Source organism: Tachyglossus aculeatus, chromosome X1 (assembly GCF_015852505.1).
Source record: "Tachyglossus aculeatus isolate mTacAcu1 chromosome X1, mTacAcu1.pri, whole genome shotgun sequence".
Classification (NCBI taxonomy): Eukaryota; Metazoa; Chordata; class Mammalia; order Monotremata; family Tachyglossidae; genus Tachyglossus; species Tachyglossus aculeatus.
In genome coordinates this window covers 93,509,675-93,529,340 of record NC_052101.1, presented here as the reverse complement: position 1 = coordinate 93,529,340, position 19,666 = coordinate 93,509,675, and the positions used below count along the sequence as shown (strand labels likewise).

Sequence of the window (19,666 nt, the reverse complement as noted above, 5' to 3'; positions counted from 1 at the left end):
ATTACTTTACTAATATTACTTTATTATTATTATTATTATTATTATTATTATTATTATTATTATTATTATTAAGCGTCCTGGGGCCAGCAGACCTGGTCTTGCCCTATTTCTCTTGTTTGACCTCCTGGCAGGCTGCTTTGTTTTGGTTTAGGAGCCCATCACCCCTTATCATTCTTCCAGAGGTGCTCTTTACTTCATTTCTTCTCCCCTCTAATCACCAGTATAACCCTAGCAGACCACTGGCCACCCAGAACCACACTTTGCTAACTCCTGTCTAGTTCCACAGGCACAGCTAGAGTTGTAGATGCCTTCACCTTTTACCTCCAAGTTTAGTCCTTTAGCGAGGGCTTTTCTTATGGAGAAACTTTTGTTTTTTATGAAACAATGCAAAATCACTCCCCTAAATAAATTAATTAGGGTCTTAAATTAGAAAACTATGTGGGATGGGTCACTGAAGTGCTTTAAACATTTATGGAAGAAATGCACATTAAGAAGCTATTTTTAAAGATACGGAAATACGTAATGAAGAAACTGTTAAATCAGGACACTTCAGCATTAGGTGGGATCATTTACTTCAAATGCTCCCTCCTTTCCCCAACACACACACACACGCACACACACACACACACACACACCCCTGAAATGCTCTCCCCACACCATGTCACTCTTCTCTTTCAAAGCCCATCTAAAAAGTCACCGCCTCCAGAAGCCCTTCTCTGATTAATCTTCCCACTTTCCCCGTCATGCCATCCTCTTGTTCTTCTCAGAAGATTTATGTGCTTATCTGTTTAAGCTCCTTATGATCAGGGATTGTTTCCTATACTTCTTTTTTTAATGGTATCTGTCAAGGGTTTACAATGTGTCAAGCACTGTTTTAAGTGCTGGGGTAGGGAACCGGGTTGGACACAGTTCCTGTCCCACATAGGGCTCACAGCCCAAGTCGGAGGGAGGAGGATTTAAACCCCATTTTACAGATGAGGTAACCGGGGCACAGAGAAGTGAAGTGATTTACTCAAGGTCACAGAGCAAACAAGTGGTGGGGCTGAGATTAGAACCCAGGTCCTCTGGCCCCCAGGCCTGTGCTCTTTCCACTAGACCATGCTGCTTCTCTAAACTTCTTCTCCTTCCTTCTCCAAGCAACTAGTTCAGTGCTCTACTAATAATAGACGCTCAATACCGGTGATGAGAAGCAGCATGTTATAGTGGAAAGAGCATGGACATGGGAATCAGAGGACTGGGGTTCTAATCCCCGGTAATCATGCTTGCTGCATGACTTTGGGAAAGTCACTTAACTTGTCTGTGCCTCAGTTTCCTCATCTGTAAAATGGGCATTAATACCTCTTCTCCCTCATACTTAGACTGTAAGTCCCAATCGGGACAGGGACTGTGTCCGACCTGGTTAACTTGTATCTACCTCAGTGCTTAGAAAAGTGTTTGACACATAATAAACCCTTAACAAATACCCTTAAAATGATACTAAAATACAAATCAATCAATCAATCAATCAGCAGTGTACTAAGCATTTGGGAAAGTACCATATAATAGAGTCAGGAGACTCGATCACTGCCCTTAGGGGGCCTACAGTCTACAGGGGGAGACAAACATTAAAATAAATTGCAGACAAGGGGAATGGTAAGGTATTAAGGATATTTACATAAGAGCTGTGGGGCTGGTGACTATCAAATCATCAAGTTTTATGCTTATTCCCTGTCTGTTCCCCAGTTGTCAGTGGTAAAGTTGGTTTTATTGATCTTCCCCCGTGAATTAAGTAGGTGGAACATGGTACATATTTCCATTTTACAGATGAAGAAACTGAATCATTGCCTATGTTTACAGAGGCAAAATGAATTGGAGAATTGAGGCAATTATCCAGTTAATTCAGGGGGAAAAAAAAGCTTGCCTTTTTTTTCTGTATTGATTGAATTCATGGAATAATTACTCAACTCTCTGCCTCACTTTGCCCTTTCACGTTGGCCTTGTTGCTTTGAAGCTTCCAAGTAGCTTTGGCAGAGGACTGGGGCTCACCTGCACAGTATGTGAAGGCCCCGGTCAGACCCTTAAAGGGTGGACTGGAGAAAGGGCCAACAGGGCCTTTAGAAAGAGCAGCTGGGTTTTCAAATTAGATTTTAAAGCCCAGGTAAGGACACTGGTGAGCCCGGTCATTAACCAGTAACCTGGGCTCTGGGAGCATGATGGAATTGGTGGGGGGATGAGAGAGGGGCTCAAGGAAAATGACCCCAGGACCATCTGAGCGGTGGATTTTCCACTGTTTTGTTTTACCTGTACCACTCCTTCCTGCCACTGATTCAAAAAATTTAGACTGTACTGTTAATACCTTTCATTTTCCACCTGTTTTCAAAGAGTTCTAAATTTAGGTAAACAAAAATTATGGCATTAATTGTCCATCAATCATTCTATTTATTGAGTACTTACTGTGCGCAGAGCACTCTACTAAGTGCTAGGGAGAGTACAATATGACAGAGTTGGTAGACATGTTCCCTGTCCACAAAGTGCTTACAGTCCTGCAGGGGAGACAGACATCAACATGCATAAATAAATTGCGGATATGTACATAAGTGCTGGGGGGCTGAGAAGGGGTGAATAAAGGATGCAAATCAAAGTACAAGGGTAACACAGAAGGGAGTGGGTGGGAGCTGAATGAGTTCTCCAAAGGAGTGGGTGTAGATGAAGAATAGAAGGGGATGCAGAACTGAGCCTTGAGGGGCTCCCACAGTTAGAGGGTGGAGGCAGAGGAGAAGCCTGCGGACGAGACTTGAGACAGAGCAGTCAGAAGGAGAACCAGGAGAGGACAGTGTCAGGGAAGCCAGGGTTGGATAATGTTTCCAGGAGAGGGGGATGGTCAACAGTGTCTAAGGCAGCTAAACTGTCAGGAAGGATTAGGATGGAGTAGAGGCTGTCGGATTTGGCAAGAAGAAGATCATCGGTAACCTTTGAGAGGGCCATTTCGGTGGAGTGGAAGGGAGCAGAAGCCAGATTGAAGGGAGTCAAGGAGAGAACTGGAGGCGAGGAAGTGGAGGCAGTGGGTGTAGACAACTGCTTCAAGTCAAGGAAGATGGGGAGATAACTGGAGGGAGCTGTGGGGTCAGGGGAGGGATTTTTTAAGGATAGGGCATACATGAGCATGTCTGAAAGCCACTGGAAAGTGAATGGTTGAAGATGGCCATTAGGAGGGGAGAAGGGAGGGCACCAAGTGTTTTGATAAAGTGAAAAGGGATGGGGTCAGAGATGGAGGGGATGGATTGTGTGAGGAGGCAGGAGATCACCTCAAGTTACCGCTGGGAGAGTAGAAGGGGGCGCAGTAGGAGGGAAGGCCTGGAGAGGCCCCAGGGAGATTTTAGGGAGGTCACACCTGATGGCTTCAGTTTTATAGATAAACTGCATAGTGAAGTCATTAGGGGCAAGAGGTGGGGGTAGTGGGGGGCAATATGTGCTTGCCCCCTCCCAATCTGAATATGTGGCGAAAGTAACCATTTTACACACACTATGTCTCTCACGCATTAGAGTTTCAAAATCTACTGGGATTACACAAGGGACTTTGTCTGGCTCATGGGTGAAAATGTTGGGTAGAGACCATCTCTATATGTTGCCAACTTGTACTTCCCAAGCGCTTAGTACAATGCTCTGCACACAGTAAGCGCTCAATAAATACAATTGAATAAATGAATGAATGAATCTGCAGAGCCCTTCAGGCTGAAGCCTAAGCCAAATTTGTTACCCAGAAGCATCCCTCCAGGTCGAAGGAGCAAGAGGAGGAGGAAGAGCAGGAGAATGCCTTTTTAGGAAAGGCCCTTAAAGGTGCCGCAATTACCAGGATCCTGAAGTTCCTAGGGCCCTTTTTACCACATGTCCTGCCAGCAACAGTGTCTTGTGGACTATCAAGTTCGTACCCTCTGGACCCTCGCGGTACATTGGGCTCGGACAGTCCCCCGTAGTGAACAGGGGAGGGCTGGCACCCTCCGGTAGACATACCCAGCTACATTAAATCGGCATCTCCTGGTGCTTGGAATTGAACAACTCCTGGATGAGAGGGAGAAGACACAGGAACCAAGCCCCTGGTCCGTCCCTGCTCAAGAGGGCCTACTTCATGCAGTAGTAATGGGTGCACCCCCAGGGCCGGAGCACGGGCTGGCCCACCATTTGAGGGATAGGGCCACTGGGGTACAAACCAGGAGCACTTTGGCCAATGTGGTCAACAGCGACTGGTCCCTATTCCAGTCCCTTGAGGTGCTGATTACCTGGTGTGTAGCAGTCATGATTAGGAACGGCCTGGGGTTCAGGAGGACAAAGTCGGTTCCAACGAATACTTAAAGGGACACCCACTGACCCCCCACAGCAGGTCGGTTCAGGAAGACTGAACACCCACTGACCCTCACAGTGGGTCGGCTCAGGGAGATTGGGCCCAGGAGAGCGGGTGGCTATATGGCGGGAGTTGAGTGTGTGTGGGGGGGGGGGGGTGTGTGATTTAATCATTATTTCTGAAATGCTACTACCTTAAATTTCGCTAAATTAGTAAAACAGAATAGAGAAGCAGCATGGCTCAGTGGAAAGAGCACGGGCTTTGGAGTCAGAGGTCATGGGTTCAAATCCTAGCTCTGCCAATTGTCAGCTGTGTGACTTTGGGCAAGTCACTTAACTTCTCTGTGCCTCAGTTACCTCATATGTAAAATGGGGATTAAGACTGTGAGCCCCACTTGGGACAACCTGATCACCTTGTAACCTCCCCAGCACTTAGAACAGTGCTTTGCCCATAGTAAGCGCTTAATAAATGCCATCATTATTATTATTAAAAGGTAAAAGCAAATCAAATACAAAAGTCATCTTGTTATATTTGAAATGATAAATGAATCTGACTGGGCAAACCTGTGCAGCTGATACCAATGAGGGCTGCCCACTAACTTTGGTAGAGGCTTGGAGATCCTCCAAGACCTAGACACTTCTCTTTTGCAGACACCACGCCTGGGAGAGGGGGAATGACGATACAATGCGCTATGAAACTGCTTGGCCTGCTCGTCACTTAACGTGTTAAATATTATTAGGACACACAAAGTCCAGATTTAATTGCTGCATATTATAAATCGAATGTATTAGAACTGGGGTTTGTTCATCTTTGCTTGCTAAATTAGTTCAGATAGTCTTTAATATAAAATTTCCATTATGTTAAGGGTTGACAGTGCACGGTTCTGCGTGTTGTCTCTGCTATGGCCTAGCTAAGGGGCAAAAAGCAGTTGTATGTTATTCGGTATCATACATATGTACAGATCTGGATGTCTACTTTGTCTTTGCGATTAGGGGAAGCAGCGTGGCTCAGTGGAAAGAGCCCGGGCTCGGGAGTCAGAGGTCATGGATTCGAATTCCGGCTCCACCACTTGTCAGCTGTGTGACTTTGGGCAAGCCACTTAACTTCTCTGTGCCTCAGTTACCTCATCTATAAAATGGGGATTAAGACTGTGAGCCCCAAGTGGGACAACCTGATCACCTTGTATCCCCCCCAGCTCTTAGAACAGTGCTTTGCACATAGTAAGTACTTAACAAATACCACCATTATTATTATTATTTGTCTAAAAAACTGATTCTTGAAAGTGGGCATGTAGCTCTGATTGATAGAGAGATTTCAGGCCTCCCATCATGGTAAACCCACCCCACTGGTGACCTCCTTGGGTGACCCCAGGAGAATTCCCTGAGTCCTGAAGCAGAGTGAAAAGAGTCAGACTGGAGTAGCCAACATTCTTAGATGTCAGCTGTCAGTCACAGAGACTCCCAGACTAATCAATCAATCGTATTTATTGAGCGCTTACTGTGTGCAGAGCACTGTTCTAAGTGCTTGGGAAGTACAAGTTGGCAACATATAGAGACGGTCCCTACCCAACAGTGGGCTCACAGTCTAGAAGGAGCAGACAACAAAACAAAACATATTAACAAAATAAAATAAATAGAATAAATATGTACAAGTAAAATAAATAGAGTAATAAATATGTACAAACATATACAGGTGCTGTGGGGAAGGGAAGGAGGTAAGGCAGGGGGGATGAGGGGGAGAGGAAGGAGGGGGCTCAGTCTGGGAAGGCCTCCTGGAGGAGGTGAGCTCTCAGTAGGGCCTTGAGGGAGGAAGAGAGCTAGCTTGGCAGATGGGCAGAGGGAGGGCATTCCAGGCCAGGGGGATGATGTGGGCAGGGGGTCAACGGCGGGACAGGCGAGAACGAGGCACAGTGAGGACATTAGCGGCAGAGGAACGGAGGGTGCGGGCTGGGCTGTAGAAGGAGAGAAGGGAGGTGAGGTAGGAGGCGGCGAGGTGATGGAGAGCCTTGAAGCCGAGGGTGAGAAGTTTCTGCTTGATGTGTAGGTTGATTGGTAGCCACTGGAGATTTTTGAGGAGGGGAGTAACATGCCCAGAGCGTTTCTGGACAAAGACAACCCGGGCAATGGCGTGAAGTATGGATTGAAGTGGGGAGAGACAAGAGGATCGGAGATCAGAGAGGAGGCTGATACAGTAGTCCAGACGGGATAGGATGAGAGCTTGAACGAGCAGGGTAGTGGTTTGGATGGAGAGGAAAGGGCAGATCTTGGCAATGTTGCGGAGCTGAGACCAGCAGACTAGTCAGAAGGCACCTGCAGGGAAGAATGCACTAAGGATAGACTGCCAGGTTGCTCTAGTCTAGCCTGATGATAGCAGGGCAAATTTACCAATCCCCATTTCCTCAATAAAATGAGACTCACCCCAGCATAGAGTCCTGCAGGAGCCAAAAATATCCGGGAGCAACCAGTATCGGCCTAAATTGAATCATGGGACTGAGGCATCTAAAGACCATTATAATAATAATAATAATAATAGCATTTCTTAAGCCCTTACTATGTGCAAAGACTGGTCTAAGTGCTGAGGAGGTTAGAAGGTGATGAGGTTGTCCCACGGGGGGCTCACAGTCTTAATCCCCATTTTACAGATGAGGGAACGGAGGGCCAGATAAATTAAGTGACTTGCCCGAAGTCACACAGCTGACAAGTGATGGAGTCGGGATTTGAACTCGTGACCTCTGACTCCAAGCCTGTGCTTTTTCCATTGAGCCATGCTGCTTCTGAGCCCTGCTGCTTATGGTTCTTGGTGGGACTAGAGGAGGTCCAGACTGCTCTGCCAGAGAGGCACAGCTGTGATAAATGACTGCTGAGACCTGGAGTTTCAGCAACCCATGAGAACACCAGCAAATGCTCAGCTGTGCCCCAACGTCCTTACACCATAGTGCTCCCAGCTGCTCAGAAGCTCTAAAAGGGAGAGGACCACCAAGGTGGAGAGGGAGTCAGAAGCAGCAAGGCCTAGTGGCTAGAGCAGGGTTCTGGGAGTCAGAAGAACCTGGGGTCTAATCCTGGCTCCACCACTTGTCTGCTGTGTGACCTTGGGCATGTCACTTAACTTCTCTTTGCCTCAGTTCCCTTGTCTGTAAAATGGGGATGACTGTGAGCCCCATGTGGGACATGGACTGTGCCCATCCTAATTACCTTGAATCTACCCCGGTGCTTAGAACAGTGCCTGGCACACAGTGCTTAACAAATACTATTTTTAAAAACCTGGCAATTTTGGGCCATCTTAGTAGATTCGGCCTCTGAACTCAGGCTGGTCCAGCCAACCCAAGCCTGTGCTGGACTCTACTGTATTAGCCATCAGCTATGTCCCTGCAGATTTTTGTATTGTTTTCAAAAGACTGGTGTCTACACAAATGAGTGAAATGAAATGTTGAGGCAACATCCCCATGATTTGACCAATCAGTGGTATTTATTGAGCATGTACTGTGTGCAGAACACTGTACTAAGCACTTGGGAGAGTACAATATAACAGAGTTGGTAGACGTTCCCTGCTCACAACGAGTTTACAGCCTAGTGGGGAGACAGACAAGAATTTAAATGAATACATTATAGATATGTACATAACTAATAATAATAATAATAATGGCATTTGTTAAGTGCTATGTGCCAAGCACTGTTCTAAGTACTGGAGGAGATACAAGGTAATCAGGTTGTCCCACATGGGGCTCACAGTCTTAATCCCCATTTTACAGATGAGATAACTGAGGCACAAAGAAGTTAAGTGACTTGCCCAAAGTCACACAGCAGACAAGTGGTGGAGCCAGGATTAGAACCCACGACCACTCCCAAGCCCATCCACTAAACCACGCTGCTTCTCTGCTGTGGGGCTGAGGCGGGGGTGAACATCAAGTGCCCAAAGGGTACAGATTCAAGTGCATAGATTACATAGAAGGGAGAGGGGATCAGGGAAAAAAAAGGCTTAATCTGGGAAGGCCTCTTGGAGGAGATGTGCCCTTAATAAGGCTTTGAAGGTGGGGAGGGTGGTGGTCTGGCAAAGAAGCAGCGTGGCCCAGGGGAAAGAGCATAGGGCTGGGAGTCAGAGGACCTAGGTTCTAATCCCAGCTCCACCACTTTTCTGCTGTGTGACCTTGGGCAAGGTCAACCTTTTTGTGCCTCAGTTTCCTCATCCGCAAAATGGGGATTCAATATCTGTTCTCCCACCTACTTAGACTGTGAGCCCCATGTAGGACCACTTAGTACAGTGCTTGACACCTTGTCTTGTCTTATGCCGTCGAGTCGTTTCCGACCCATAGCGATACCACAGACACATCTCTCCAAGAATGCCCTGCTCTCCATCTGCAATCGTTCTGGTAGTAGATCCTTAGAGTTTTCTTGGTAAAAATCCGGAAGTGGTTTACCACTGCCGCCTTCTGAGCAGTAAACTTGAGTCTCCGCCCTCAACTCTCTCCCTTGCTGCTGCTGCCCAGCATGGGTGAGGTTTGACTTGTAGCAGATTGCCTTCCACTCGCTAGCCACTGCCCAAGCTAAGAATGGAATGGGAAGGCCTCTTGCTTGACTCTCCCTCCCGTAGCCGAGACTGGTAGAGTACTGGAAACTCCCCAGGTGTGACCCTGAGAGGGGGTTTGACACCTAGTAAGTGCTTAATAAATGCCACAATTATATGGAGGGGAAGGGAGTCACAGAGGGAGGACATGGGAAAGGGGTCAGCAGTGAGATCGTTGAGATTGGGGTGCAATGAGCAAGCTGGCCTTAGAAGAGCAAAGTGTGTGGGCTCGGTTGTAGTGGGAGATAAGTGAGATAAGGTAGGAGGGGGCAAGCTGATTGAGTGCCTTAAACCTGATGGTAAGGAGTTTCTGTTTGATGGGGTCAACCTATGCATCAAGCAAAAACTCCTCACTCTTGGCTTCAAGGCTGTCCATCACCTCGTCCCCCCCACCTCACCTCCCTTCTCTCCTTCTACAGCTCACCCCGCACCCTTCGCTCCTCTGCCGCTAGCCTCCTCACTGTGCCTCGCTCTTGCCTGTCCCGCTGTCGACCCCCGGCCCACGTCATCCCCCTGGCCTGGAATGCCCTCCCTCTGCACATCCGCCAAGCTAGTTCTCTTCCTCCCTTCAAAGCCTACTGAGAGCTCACCTCCTCCAGGAGGCCTTCCCAGACTGAGCCTCCTTTTTCCTCTCCTCCTTCCCCTCCCCCAGCCCTACCTCGTTCCCCTCCCCACAGCACCTGTATATGTTTGTATAGATTTATTACTCTATTTTACTTGTACATATTTACTATTCTATTTATTTTGTTAATGATGTGCATCTAGCTTTACTTCTATTTATTCTGATGACTTGACACCTGTCCACATTCTTTGTTTTGTTGTCTGTCTCCCCCTTCTAGACTGTGAGCCCGTTGTTGGGTAGGGACCGTCTCTATATGTTGCCAACTTGTACTTCCCAAGAGCTTAGTACAGTGCTCTGCACTCAGTAAGCACTCAATAAATGCAATTGAATGAATGAATGAATGAATGAATGAATGGGAGTGGATGGGTAACCCAACTGGAGATTCTTGAGCATGGGGAAATGTGCTGAGCAGGGTTTTTTTTAGAAAAATGATCTGGGTGGCAGAACGAAGTATGGACTGGAGTGGAGAGAGACAGGAGGCAGGGAGGTCAGTGAGGAGGCAGATTCAGTAGTCAAGGTGGGATAGGATAAATTCTTGGATTAGCATAATAGCCATTTGGATGGAGAGGAAAGGGTGGATTTTAGAAATGTTGAAATGTAACTGTTGAGATTTGGTGACATTGAATATGTGGGTTAAGTGAGAGAGATGAGTCAAGGCTAGGTTAGGTTAGGGCCTTGGTTAAGTTAGTTTAGCCTAGGTTAGCCTAGGTTAGGTTAGTCTAGGTTAGGGGCTTTTGAGACAGGAAGTATGGTGGTTCTGTACACAGTGAGGTGAAATTCAGTGGGAGGACATGGTTTAAGTGGGAAGTTGAGGAGTTCTGTTTTGGACAAGTTCCGTTTGAAATGTAGGTGGGATATCCAAGTAGAGATGTCCTGAAGGCAGGAGGAAATAGGAGACTGCAAAGAAGGCGATAGATCAGGGCTGGAGATGTAGATTTGGTAGTCAGCCATGTAGAGATGGTAGTTGAAGCTGTGGGAGTGAATGAGTTCTCCAAGGGAGTGGGTGTAGATGGAGAATAGAGGGGACCCAGAACTGAGCCTTGATGGGCTCCCAGTTAGGTGGTGGGAGGCAGAAGAGAAGCCTGAAAAAGAGACAGGTAATAAGCAGCCAGAGAGATAGGAGAACTAGGAGAGGACAGTGTCAGTGAACCCAAGGTTGGATAATGTTTCTAGAAGGGAGTGGTCCACATGTTGAAGGCAGCTGAAAGGTCAAGGAGGATGAGGATGAAGTAGAAGCTGTTGGATTTGGCAAGATCATTGGTGACCTTTGAGAGGGCAGTTTCTGTGGAGTGAAGCAGGTAGAAGGCAGATTCATGGGGCTCAAGGAGAGAATTGGAGGAGAGGAAGTGGAGGCAGCGGGTGTAGACAACTTGCTGTAGGAGTTTGAAGAGGAATGGTAGGAGGAAGATAAGGCGGTAAATGGAGGAAGCGTCAAAGGATGGTTTATTTAGGATAGGGGAGACATGAGCATGTTTGAAAGTAGTGGAGAAGAAGCCACTGGAAAGTAAGCAGTTAAAGATTCATTCATTCAGTCGTATGTATTCAGCGCTTACTGTGTGTAGAGCACTGTACTAAGCACTTGGGAAGTGTAATTCAGCAACAAATAGAGATAATCCTTGCCCACACCGGGCTTACAATCTAGAAGGGGGAAGACAGACATCAAAACAAGTAAACATGCATCAATGTAAATAAATAGAATTATAGATATATACACATCAAAACAAGTAAACAGGCATCAATATAAATACATAGAATTATATATGCATATATACATAAGTGCTGTGGGCCAGGGACGGGGGAAGACAAACGGAGCGAGTTGAGGTGACATGGAAGGGAGGAGGAGCTAAGGTAAAGGGGGGCTTAGTCTGGGAAGGCCTCTTGGAGGAGGTGAGCCTTCAATAGGGCTTTGAAGGGGGGGAAGAATGATTGGCAGATTTGAGGACGGAGGGTGTTCCAGGCCAGAGGTAGGACGTGGGCCAGGGGCCGATGGCGGGACAGGCGAGAACGAGGCACAGTGAGGAGGTTAGTGCCAGAGGAGTGGAGTGTGCAGATTGGGATGTAGAAGTAGAGAAGGGAGATGAGGTTGGGGGGGAGGGAGGGGGCGAGGTGATGGAGAGTTTTGAAGCTAATAGTGAGGAGTTTGTGATTGATACAGAGGTTTATAAGCAACCACTGGAGATTTTCAAGGAGGGGGGGTGACATGCCCTGAATGTTTCTGTAGAAAGATAATCCGTGAAGCAGAGTGAAGTAAGGAGAGACAGGAGGTTGGGAAGTCAGAAAGGAGGCTGATGCAGTAATCCAGGTGGGATATGATGAGTGATTGTACTAATGTGGGGACGGTTTGGATGGAAAGGAAAGGGCGGATCTTGGAGATGTTGGCAGTCCAGGTAGGGAAGGATGGAGGGGGCAAGTGTCTTAAGAAGGTGTGAAGGCATGGGGTCAGAGGTGAAGGTGGAGGGGTTAGATTTTGAGAGGAAGTGGGAGACCTCTTGAGATTCAAGTAGAAGAACCTGCCATGGTGAGAGAGGAAGTTTGGAAGACCCTGAATGACACAGAATGTCCACCAGCCTGGATTCATTGGATCAGTGCACAAATCTTCACTTTGTGAAGGCCCATATAGAGAAAAAACACAGTACTATCTTCGGGATTCCTTCACAGTAATTCAAATGCTCCAGGGAAAGATGAAGCTTTGTATCATTTCTGGGGGCTGTTTTAACTATGTGGGGTTGGGGTTTTTTTGGCTCCTCCGCTCGTTCTCCCAGGGCTAGGTTGGACTTGCTGCTCACAACGTGGCGTTTTCAGATTTGTCTCTATGTGTTTTCTCAAAGGTCAGATGGCACAGAGGGCATCTGTCCTTACGAATTAGGGCCCGGGCGTTGTTCCTATGAAGGGAGAGCCTACTTTTCCCCCCCGGAGCGATGGAGGGGCGGGCGATTGCCAGGCAGACACACACAGCCGGCCGTTAGTGGGAATCAGGTGTGAATCGGTGCGGGTGACGGCCCCCTTGAGCGCGCGGGGGGCGGTAGGCGAGGCTCCTGCGACCTCCTCTGGGCTGGAGCTCGCTTCCCCTGCAGGGTCGGGGCTCGTCCCCACCCCCTTCCCCGGGCCCGGCCCCAGCGCGCCCGCCTCCTCGGCTGCTGGGCGAGCCCGGACCGGTCTCCGCAGAGCCGCTCGCCCTACGGTAAAGTAGCGGCCCCAGCCGGCGGCTCCCTTCAATGTGGGTGGACGGAGCCCGGAGTCCCGAGCCCCCAGCCCCGAGCGCGGCCACCGAGCGGCTCCGCCACCGCCGCCCCGCCCGCCCTGCAGACCACGATCGCGGCAGCCGCTGGAAGCCGGTAACTCCCCTTTTCGACAGCGCTCCGGCTCCCTCCAGTACGCGGGGCACATCCCCCTGCCCCCTCCCCGAGGTTTCAGACCGGGCTGGGGGGGGTTGGCTTTGGTTTTTCAAGGGACCGTCCTGGCTCTTGATTGCATGCCGAAAAAAAGGGGGTTCCCGGGAGCGTTCGCCCTTTGAGGAGCCTTGTGACACACGGGGGGCCTTCTTCCCTCTCCCCCTTTTAACTAACAGATGAACTTGCTCCTTAGACTCCATCTATCCTGTCTCTACCGCGTCTGCCTCTCCCCCCTCACTACTGGGGGATTGGATGAAATCATGGTTTGACCCCACTTTTAAGGGGGGGAATAAAAGACATGGGAGATGACTTTGCAATCGAATCCCTGTCCTTTTCCTATCAGAAAGGAACGGGCAGGACGTAAAGTTTGTAAGCAACCTGCAGCGGTAACTTTCTTTCGGTACCTCAGTGGCACAAAATTGCCCGTGTGCAAGGTGCCTTTGGCGCGCGTGTATATGTGTGTGTGTGTGTGTGTGTGTGTGTGTGTCTGACTAGTTCGAGGAAGTGGACGGCTGATCTTGTTCCCCGCCCCGCTTCTCCCCACTCTCCCCCACCCCCGACCTCTGTCCCAGCCCACACAAGCCATTTGTTTAGGAAAAGTGATGAAATGAACAAGAAGTGGTGAATTACAGGCGAGTTTCCCAAACAGGCACAAGGAAGGGGAGTTCTACAGCCGGAGCGCAGAAGACTCTGGTGCCTACACTCCCAGTGGACCACCCTTCTCCCACCGACAGCCAGGCATGAGTTGGGGAGGGAGGGGAAGGGGCTTGAATATTGGGTTGGATGTGTGTGTGGAAGCCACGAAGTATTTTGATTTGGTTTGATTTGATTTGTGATGCTGTCTTCTCCCTGGAAGGCAACGTCTTGTGTGGGATGGGAACAGGTTTGCCTCACATTCTGTGTATTTGATATGTTAAGAAATGATGAGGATAATACTATTGGGCACCTCATTTTGCGTTCTTGAGAGATTTTAAGGTAGATGTATCTTTTTCCAGCTGGGTCCTTGCATCCATAGTAGTACTTACAATTTCCAGTTGATTACAGCTTAAATATTCTTTAAGATTCGTTTCCTGAAGTGATTTAAAATAAACACAGATGGGAAAGAAAAAATGTGATAATGAGAGAGGGTTATTGGCTTATTTGAAAAAAAACCCAACGTGAACATTTCTCCAAACAAATTGTGTTCCTTCAGTCTCAGAACAGTTTGCGAGAAACAGATTTCTGTGGATCTTTAAAATGGAATAACATTTTCTTCTGGTTTCACATAGGTTCTTGAAAATGTTATTAACCGTATGAATATGGGTAGGCGGGATCATCTGCCCCCCTCCACCTCCTTCCCCAACTTGTTAATCTATGCTTACTGTTTCTTCATTGAAGTGTGCTCTTTTGCAGGTTTTCCAAGATGCCTGAAGAAAATTCTCCAAGGCAGACTCCCCAGAACATCCCTTACCAAGACCTTCCTCATATTGTCAATGCAGACGGGCAGTATCTCTTCTGCAGGTATTGGAAACCAACCTGTGCACCAAGGTGAGTGTGTCCCAATGATCTATTTGGATTTCAATCACCAAACAAAAGCCACTTGTTTAGCCACTGGGTTTCTGAATTTTAGCTTCATGTACAGTTTAATTTGGAGATGTTTCAGTATGCGCTGGAATTGTTCACCATCTTTAAGGGTCACCCGAGGATTACCTAAACACATCTAAACATGGTGAGGCTCCCAACTTTTAGGAAGACATTAAATTCACAAAGTGGCATGATTTTTACATTTTGGGAGTGAATAAGTAGGAATCTGTTTAGATCGTTGTGCCCATTGTGTTTGACAAGGCTTTGAAAAAATGTTCTTCCTATTGGTTACTTTTTGGTAGATTTAAAATGGTGTAGACACTGGAGTATGTCTTCTGCCCCATATCAGAATCAATTTAAAATCAAACTCAGTGGTTGAACAAAGTCATGTAATCAGAAAAGGAAATAGAAATTCTGTAATCTGTTTTTTTCCCTTAATCCTTTGCTATCAAGCCCCTTTTGGTTATGTGGTTCAAAAAGCATGAATATGAAATTCTGGAAGAAAATTGCCTGCATATTTACTTTTTGTTTATGTCCGCAACTACTTTTTGTGTGTACCATCAGAGATTTGTCTTGCTGCTAGGAGTAAGCATTTTGATTTTAAGTGAAAAGGCAGCTGGTGTTCTACTGTTCGTTGTCTCAGAAAGTAAACAGGAAAAACCTTATTTTTTATTTGTGAAGTAATAGAACTAATTCTGGCAGATGACTGGCCAGATAACAAGAAGGAAGTAAAAATTTCCTGCTCTAAGGAATTTTTTTAACCCATCCCAGTGCTACTAGCTATCTCCCCAGGGAACACTGATTTGTGTTAGGGAGGTAACCCTTATATTCCATGAATAACTGAGCCTTTGCACAGTTTTGAAAGTTCTCTGGCTGCTCTGCTGTTATTCCTGAGCTTAGAATGTGTGTGGTTACCCAATAGATAGCACCAACCAGGGCGTGATAACTTATTTCTCCAGGAGGCATATGAACTTTGAAGCAGTTGTTCAGGCTTAAAAGCACCTGTTTGTCAAACCATGCATATGACTGTTTCTTTCTGCCTCTGTTGTGTCTTCCCAAACAGAGGAACAGACTGGCATCAGTTTTACCCAGTTCCAGCACCAGCTTAAAGATTTCCTCTCAAAAGAGGGGTGTGTGTGTGTGTGTGTGTGTGTGTGTGTGTGTGTGTGAGAAGCAAAGTTGTCACATGTTATAAAGCAAATTTATAATGAACTATCCACAGTGTACTTCACTGAGTTGTGGAATTGCATTTTCTTTTCCTGTTTAATGTCTCATAAAATTAGTAGTGTGGATGAGTCTTTGATCAAAAAATGAAAGGATAATAAAGAAATCAAAGTAAACCTCACCATTCAATTTCTTGGTAACAGGTGTTTTTTTCAGGACTGTGTTCCTTAAGTAGTTAATTGAGCAGGAGATTGCCCTAGTTGTCCTAGAAGTAAGCCAGAGTGACAGTTCAGTTACAAATGACTTGAAATTGTGTGGTCTAATAGGATGAAGGTTGATTTTTGGATGGTTAAGTGGCTGCAAGGTGTTTTCGTCTGTCGTTTAATTTTTCTTCTAGGAATGTGTTTGTTTTTTAAAACTGGTATTTGTTAAGCACTTACTCTGTTCCAGGCAGTGCACTAAGCACTGGGTTAGATACAAGACAGTCAGGTTGGGCACAGTCCCACATGGAACTCTCAGTTTTCCACCCCATTTTTCAGATGAGGTAACTGAGACACAGAGAAGTTAAGTGACTTGCACAAAGTCACACAGCAGACAAGTGGCAGAGCCAGGATTAGAACGCAGGTCCTCTGATTTCTAGGCCCATGCTTTTTCCACTAGGCCATGGAAAAAGCAGTTATGAAAAATGTTTTCTGTATTGATCAAAAACCCAACATAGGGTTATCCCTTTTTTTGACTCTTTACTGTTATGTACAAATAATACAACTTACATATTCAGTTATAAAATGTTCTTGGGGAAACTCTTCCAGATGTTCATTTCCTCTGTTCCAAATATCGAAGGTAGAGGTGAAGTGGAGAGTTAAATCAACTTTGCAGAAAATCCAGGCCCAAGACTTGATAATGAGGAAAAAGCTTGGGGTTTTGAGGGGAGCAGTGTGGAGCGATAGGGATTAGTTGTCTACTTGGATTGAATTCACTGCATCTCAAATCACTCTACTCAAGGGTCCATTTCTCTCTGCCTGCATAGACCCAGTGTGAGAGAGCCTGGCTTGCCCCCATCCAAGAATCTTGGTTCTGTTCTCTTCAGGACCGTGGTTCTGAATTTTCCATTTTCCACCCTCCAAAAAGGTGGCATATTAAGTAGAATTTCTCAGGATTTGAGCTTTAACGGCTTTTGGGGAGGAGATCTAGTAACCTTTAAGAATCAAGGAATGTGAGCATGTCTTGTGAAAATCTGCTACTGACACTAGGCTGCTCCAAAGATGTCAAGTCAGTCAGTCAATCGTATTTATTGAGTACTTACTGTGTGCAGAGCACTGTACTAAGCACTGGGGAGAGTACAATACAACAATTAACAGACACATTCCCTACCCACAACGAGCTTACAGTCTAGAGGAGGAATGAAGGAGGGTGTTTGTTTCATCCTCAAACTTGTGACTGGTTGTTCTTTATCCGCAAAGGGTGGAGGGGGCTGGTCCCAATACTGACACATACCCCCATCCCCCACCAACCAACCTACAGTGGAAAAAAAGTGGTGTGCAGCAGTTGGTGGGGCGTGGACAAGACGAAGCGGTGGCAGTGGAAACCACCGTGTCGTTTTGCAGCCCTGCCGATGGAGGTGGGGACTGGAGAGAGACTGTGACAGCCTCAGAGGGCTCAGCCTTGCCCCATCAATATTTGCCAATTAATGTGGGCTTGCGTCAGTTTTGATCAATTTATGTCTACGGTCAGCCCCATTTGCCCGTTTTACAACTTTTGTATGTCCTCCAGTGGTCTGCAAACAGCAGACACGCAGTCCACATTGCCGACGCTAAATGTACCGCTGAAGTGCATCACTAAAAGCCAAATTGTGTTTGGGAATGAGAATCCATCACTGTGAATGCCTTTCCGGGAGTCTCTTTGCCTGAAGAGAGAGTTGAGCAACTTCCTCAAAAATGCCAAGTGGCTGGAACCCTGGAGGTGGAAAAACCATAGCCATCAGTCTTCATACCTCTACAGGGGAACAAATGGCTTTACTAGTGGAGAATGATTGAATCCAGGAGCTATTTCCTGGTTTGACTGGATCTGCCAGTGTCTTGGCCTGACACAGAGTTGCAAGAGTATCGTCGTAAGTTGTTGAAGTTGCTTAGCTTGTTCTGTTGGAATGAATTGCAGCTTTGAATATATGAACCTCAAAAAAACGCTGGTTTAAGAGAGAAGGGAGGTATGCCATTGTTAATAAGAATGAATAATTTTCCTTTTAATGAGAATTTATTTTTTGATAGCATGCCAGAGGTTGAATGTTTAATAGCAGGTGCCAAATCAAAAGGCTTAATTCTTTGACTGGGCTTCGGTTAGGCAAAATCAAGCTTGCCTGGTATTGTTTTGTTCTTTTCTTAGACATCAGTAACAAGCATACTTAAAAGAATAGTGTGGATTTATGTCTGATCCAGCCAGGCAATTATCTCACTAATGAAGTCCTACGCGTCTCTGTACTGGAAAGTGATCCTTACTCCAGAGTAAAGAGCCACGGAATCCTTCAGTGCCCCATTTGGTATCATCAAAACTATAATACTTTAAAAATTAGAACTACAGTGCATTTGCATTTAATAAGATGTTCACGTCTTTGTGTCTTTTCTAAGAGAGAAGAAAATCTGGGACTGAGCATGTGACTGGGATGAGGAACTTTGAGTTCTTAATACCAATTCCACCAGTTATACATTGCTTAACTGTTCCACGCCTCTGTTTTGCCATAGGCATAAGAATTCTGACCTGCTTTACGGGGCTGCCGTATGGCTTAATTAGCGGGGTCTGATCAATAAATGATAGTAGGAAGGGCATCACCCACTTAGAACTACATTAACTCTTTCAGTCTACTAAGGTACAGTGGCAAATCCCAGTCCCCAAATTTGGTAGTGCAGAATGTTTTTAATGTAAAACTTAAAAACGAATTTTAACACAATGAATTGTACTGTCAACTCCCCCCCCCCCCCCCCCCCCCGCAAACAAACCCCTCTGGGTGCATAAATATGACAGAGTGGCAAAGAAAGCACATTCCCATTGTCATAGTTGTGTTAACTGAGCCGTTGAACCAGGGAACGGAATCAAATGCAGTGCAACTGGTGCCAGCAACATGCACGTCCAACTAGAGTCCGAGCAAGTGGCTGCTTCAACCGCTGAACTTGCCCTCAAGAGTAACCCCTTAGTGCCACTTGTTGGCAAATATGAACACTTTAGGAAAAAAGTGTAGGTACTTAATTTTAGGATTGTTTGGTTTGTTGGAACATTATTAACAAGCCTAGAGCATTCACCACTTCTAGAGTACCATTTAGCAAATTACTGAACAGCAGCTAAGTGGTATCCTCTCCCGGTGCACTGAAAGGGTTCACGGCACCTCCATTTGTGAACAGTTTGTTCCCTAACTCAGGCCCTGAAAGGTCCAAGAAGGTGAAATCAGATTTAGGAAGCAGGACGTGCATAAGACTAAGAGGTTATTAGGAAATAAGAGAGAGTTTCAGATTCTGGATTTTATCTAATTTGACATGCATTTTACCCCTTACTTCCTCTGCCTTCTGTGTCTCTGTGCATTTGGCTCTGTACTCTTTAAGCACTTGATATTCACCCTCCCCTTAGCCCCACAGTACTTATGAACATATCCATAATTTATTTTAATGTCTGTACTCTCCTCTAGGCTGTAAGCTCCTTGAGGGCAGCGAATGTGTCTACCAACTCTGTTGTATTGTACATTCCCCAGCGCTTAATACAGTACTCTGCACACAATAAGCATTCAGTCGATACCATTGATTGAATGATTTCTCCTCTAAAAGCCCCCACATTTGATTTTCTAAAATTTAAAAGAGCTTTTCTAAACAGTTTCACTGCCAAAATGGAGTTATTTCGATTTGTGAATTCATCCTAATTTGGTCACTGTTGATTTAAGTCTATTTAAATCAGTTGTGTGATGAATTGTCCATGTCTCCACTGTTACCAATGGACTCAGCATGTGTTTTGGAATCTGCTAGCTGAAATGTTGAGTCATTTTCAAATGTATTTTTTTTTTCCTGAGGC

General features: G+C 46.3%; 1 protein-coding gene and 1 non-coding gene across 6 annotated transcripts in view; one reads left to right on the top strand and one right to left on the bottom strand.

Moving 5' to 3' along the window:
* The window catches only part of MGLL (monoglyceride lipase), a 134,958-nt gene that overhangs the window by 2,076 nt on the left and 113,216 nt on the right, over positions 1-19,666 (top strand). The window contains exons 1-3 of one of the 5 annotated variants that reach the window (XM_038771902.1): positions 12,618-12,835; positions 13,542-13,630; positions 14,285-14,419. In XM_038771902.1, the coding sequence (XP_038627830.1) occupies positions 12,716-12,835; positions 13,542-13,630; positions 14,285-14,419 (344 nt within the window). In that variant the 5' untranslated portion in view covers positions 12,618-12,715. The other 4 variants (XM_038771904.1, XM_038771905.1, XM_038771907.1 and 1 more) reach the window with 4 other exon arrangements.
* LOC119920563 lies at positions 8,817-8,955 on the bottom strand. Its single transcript, XR_005448299.1, has one exon. It is a non-coding gene; the product is annotated as a small nucleolar RNA SNORA7 (small nucleolar RNA).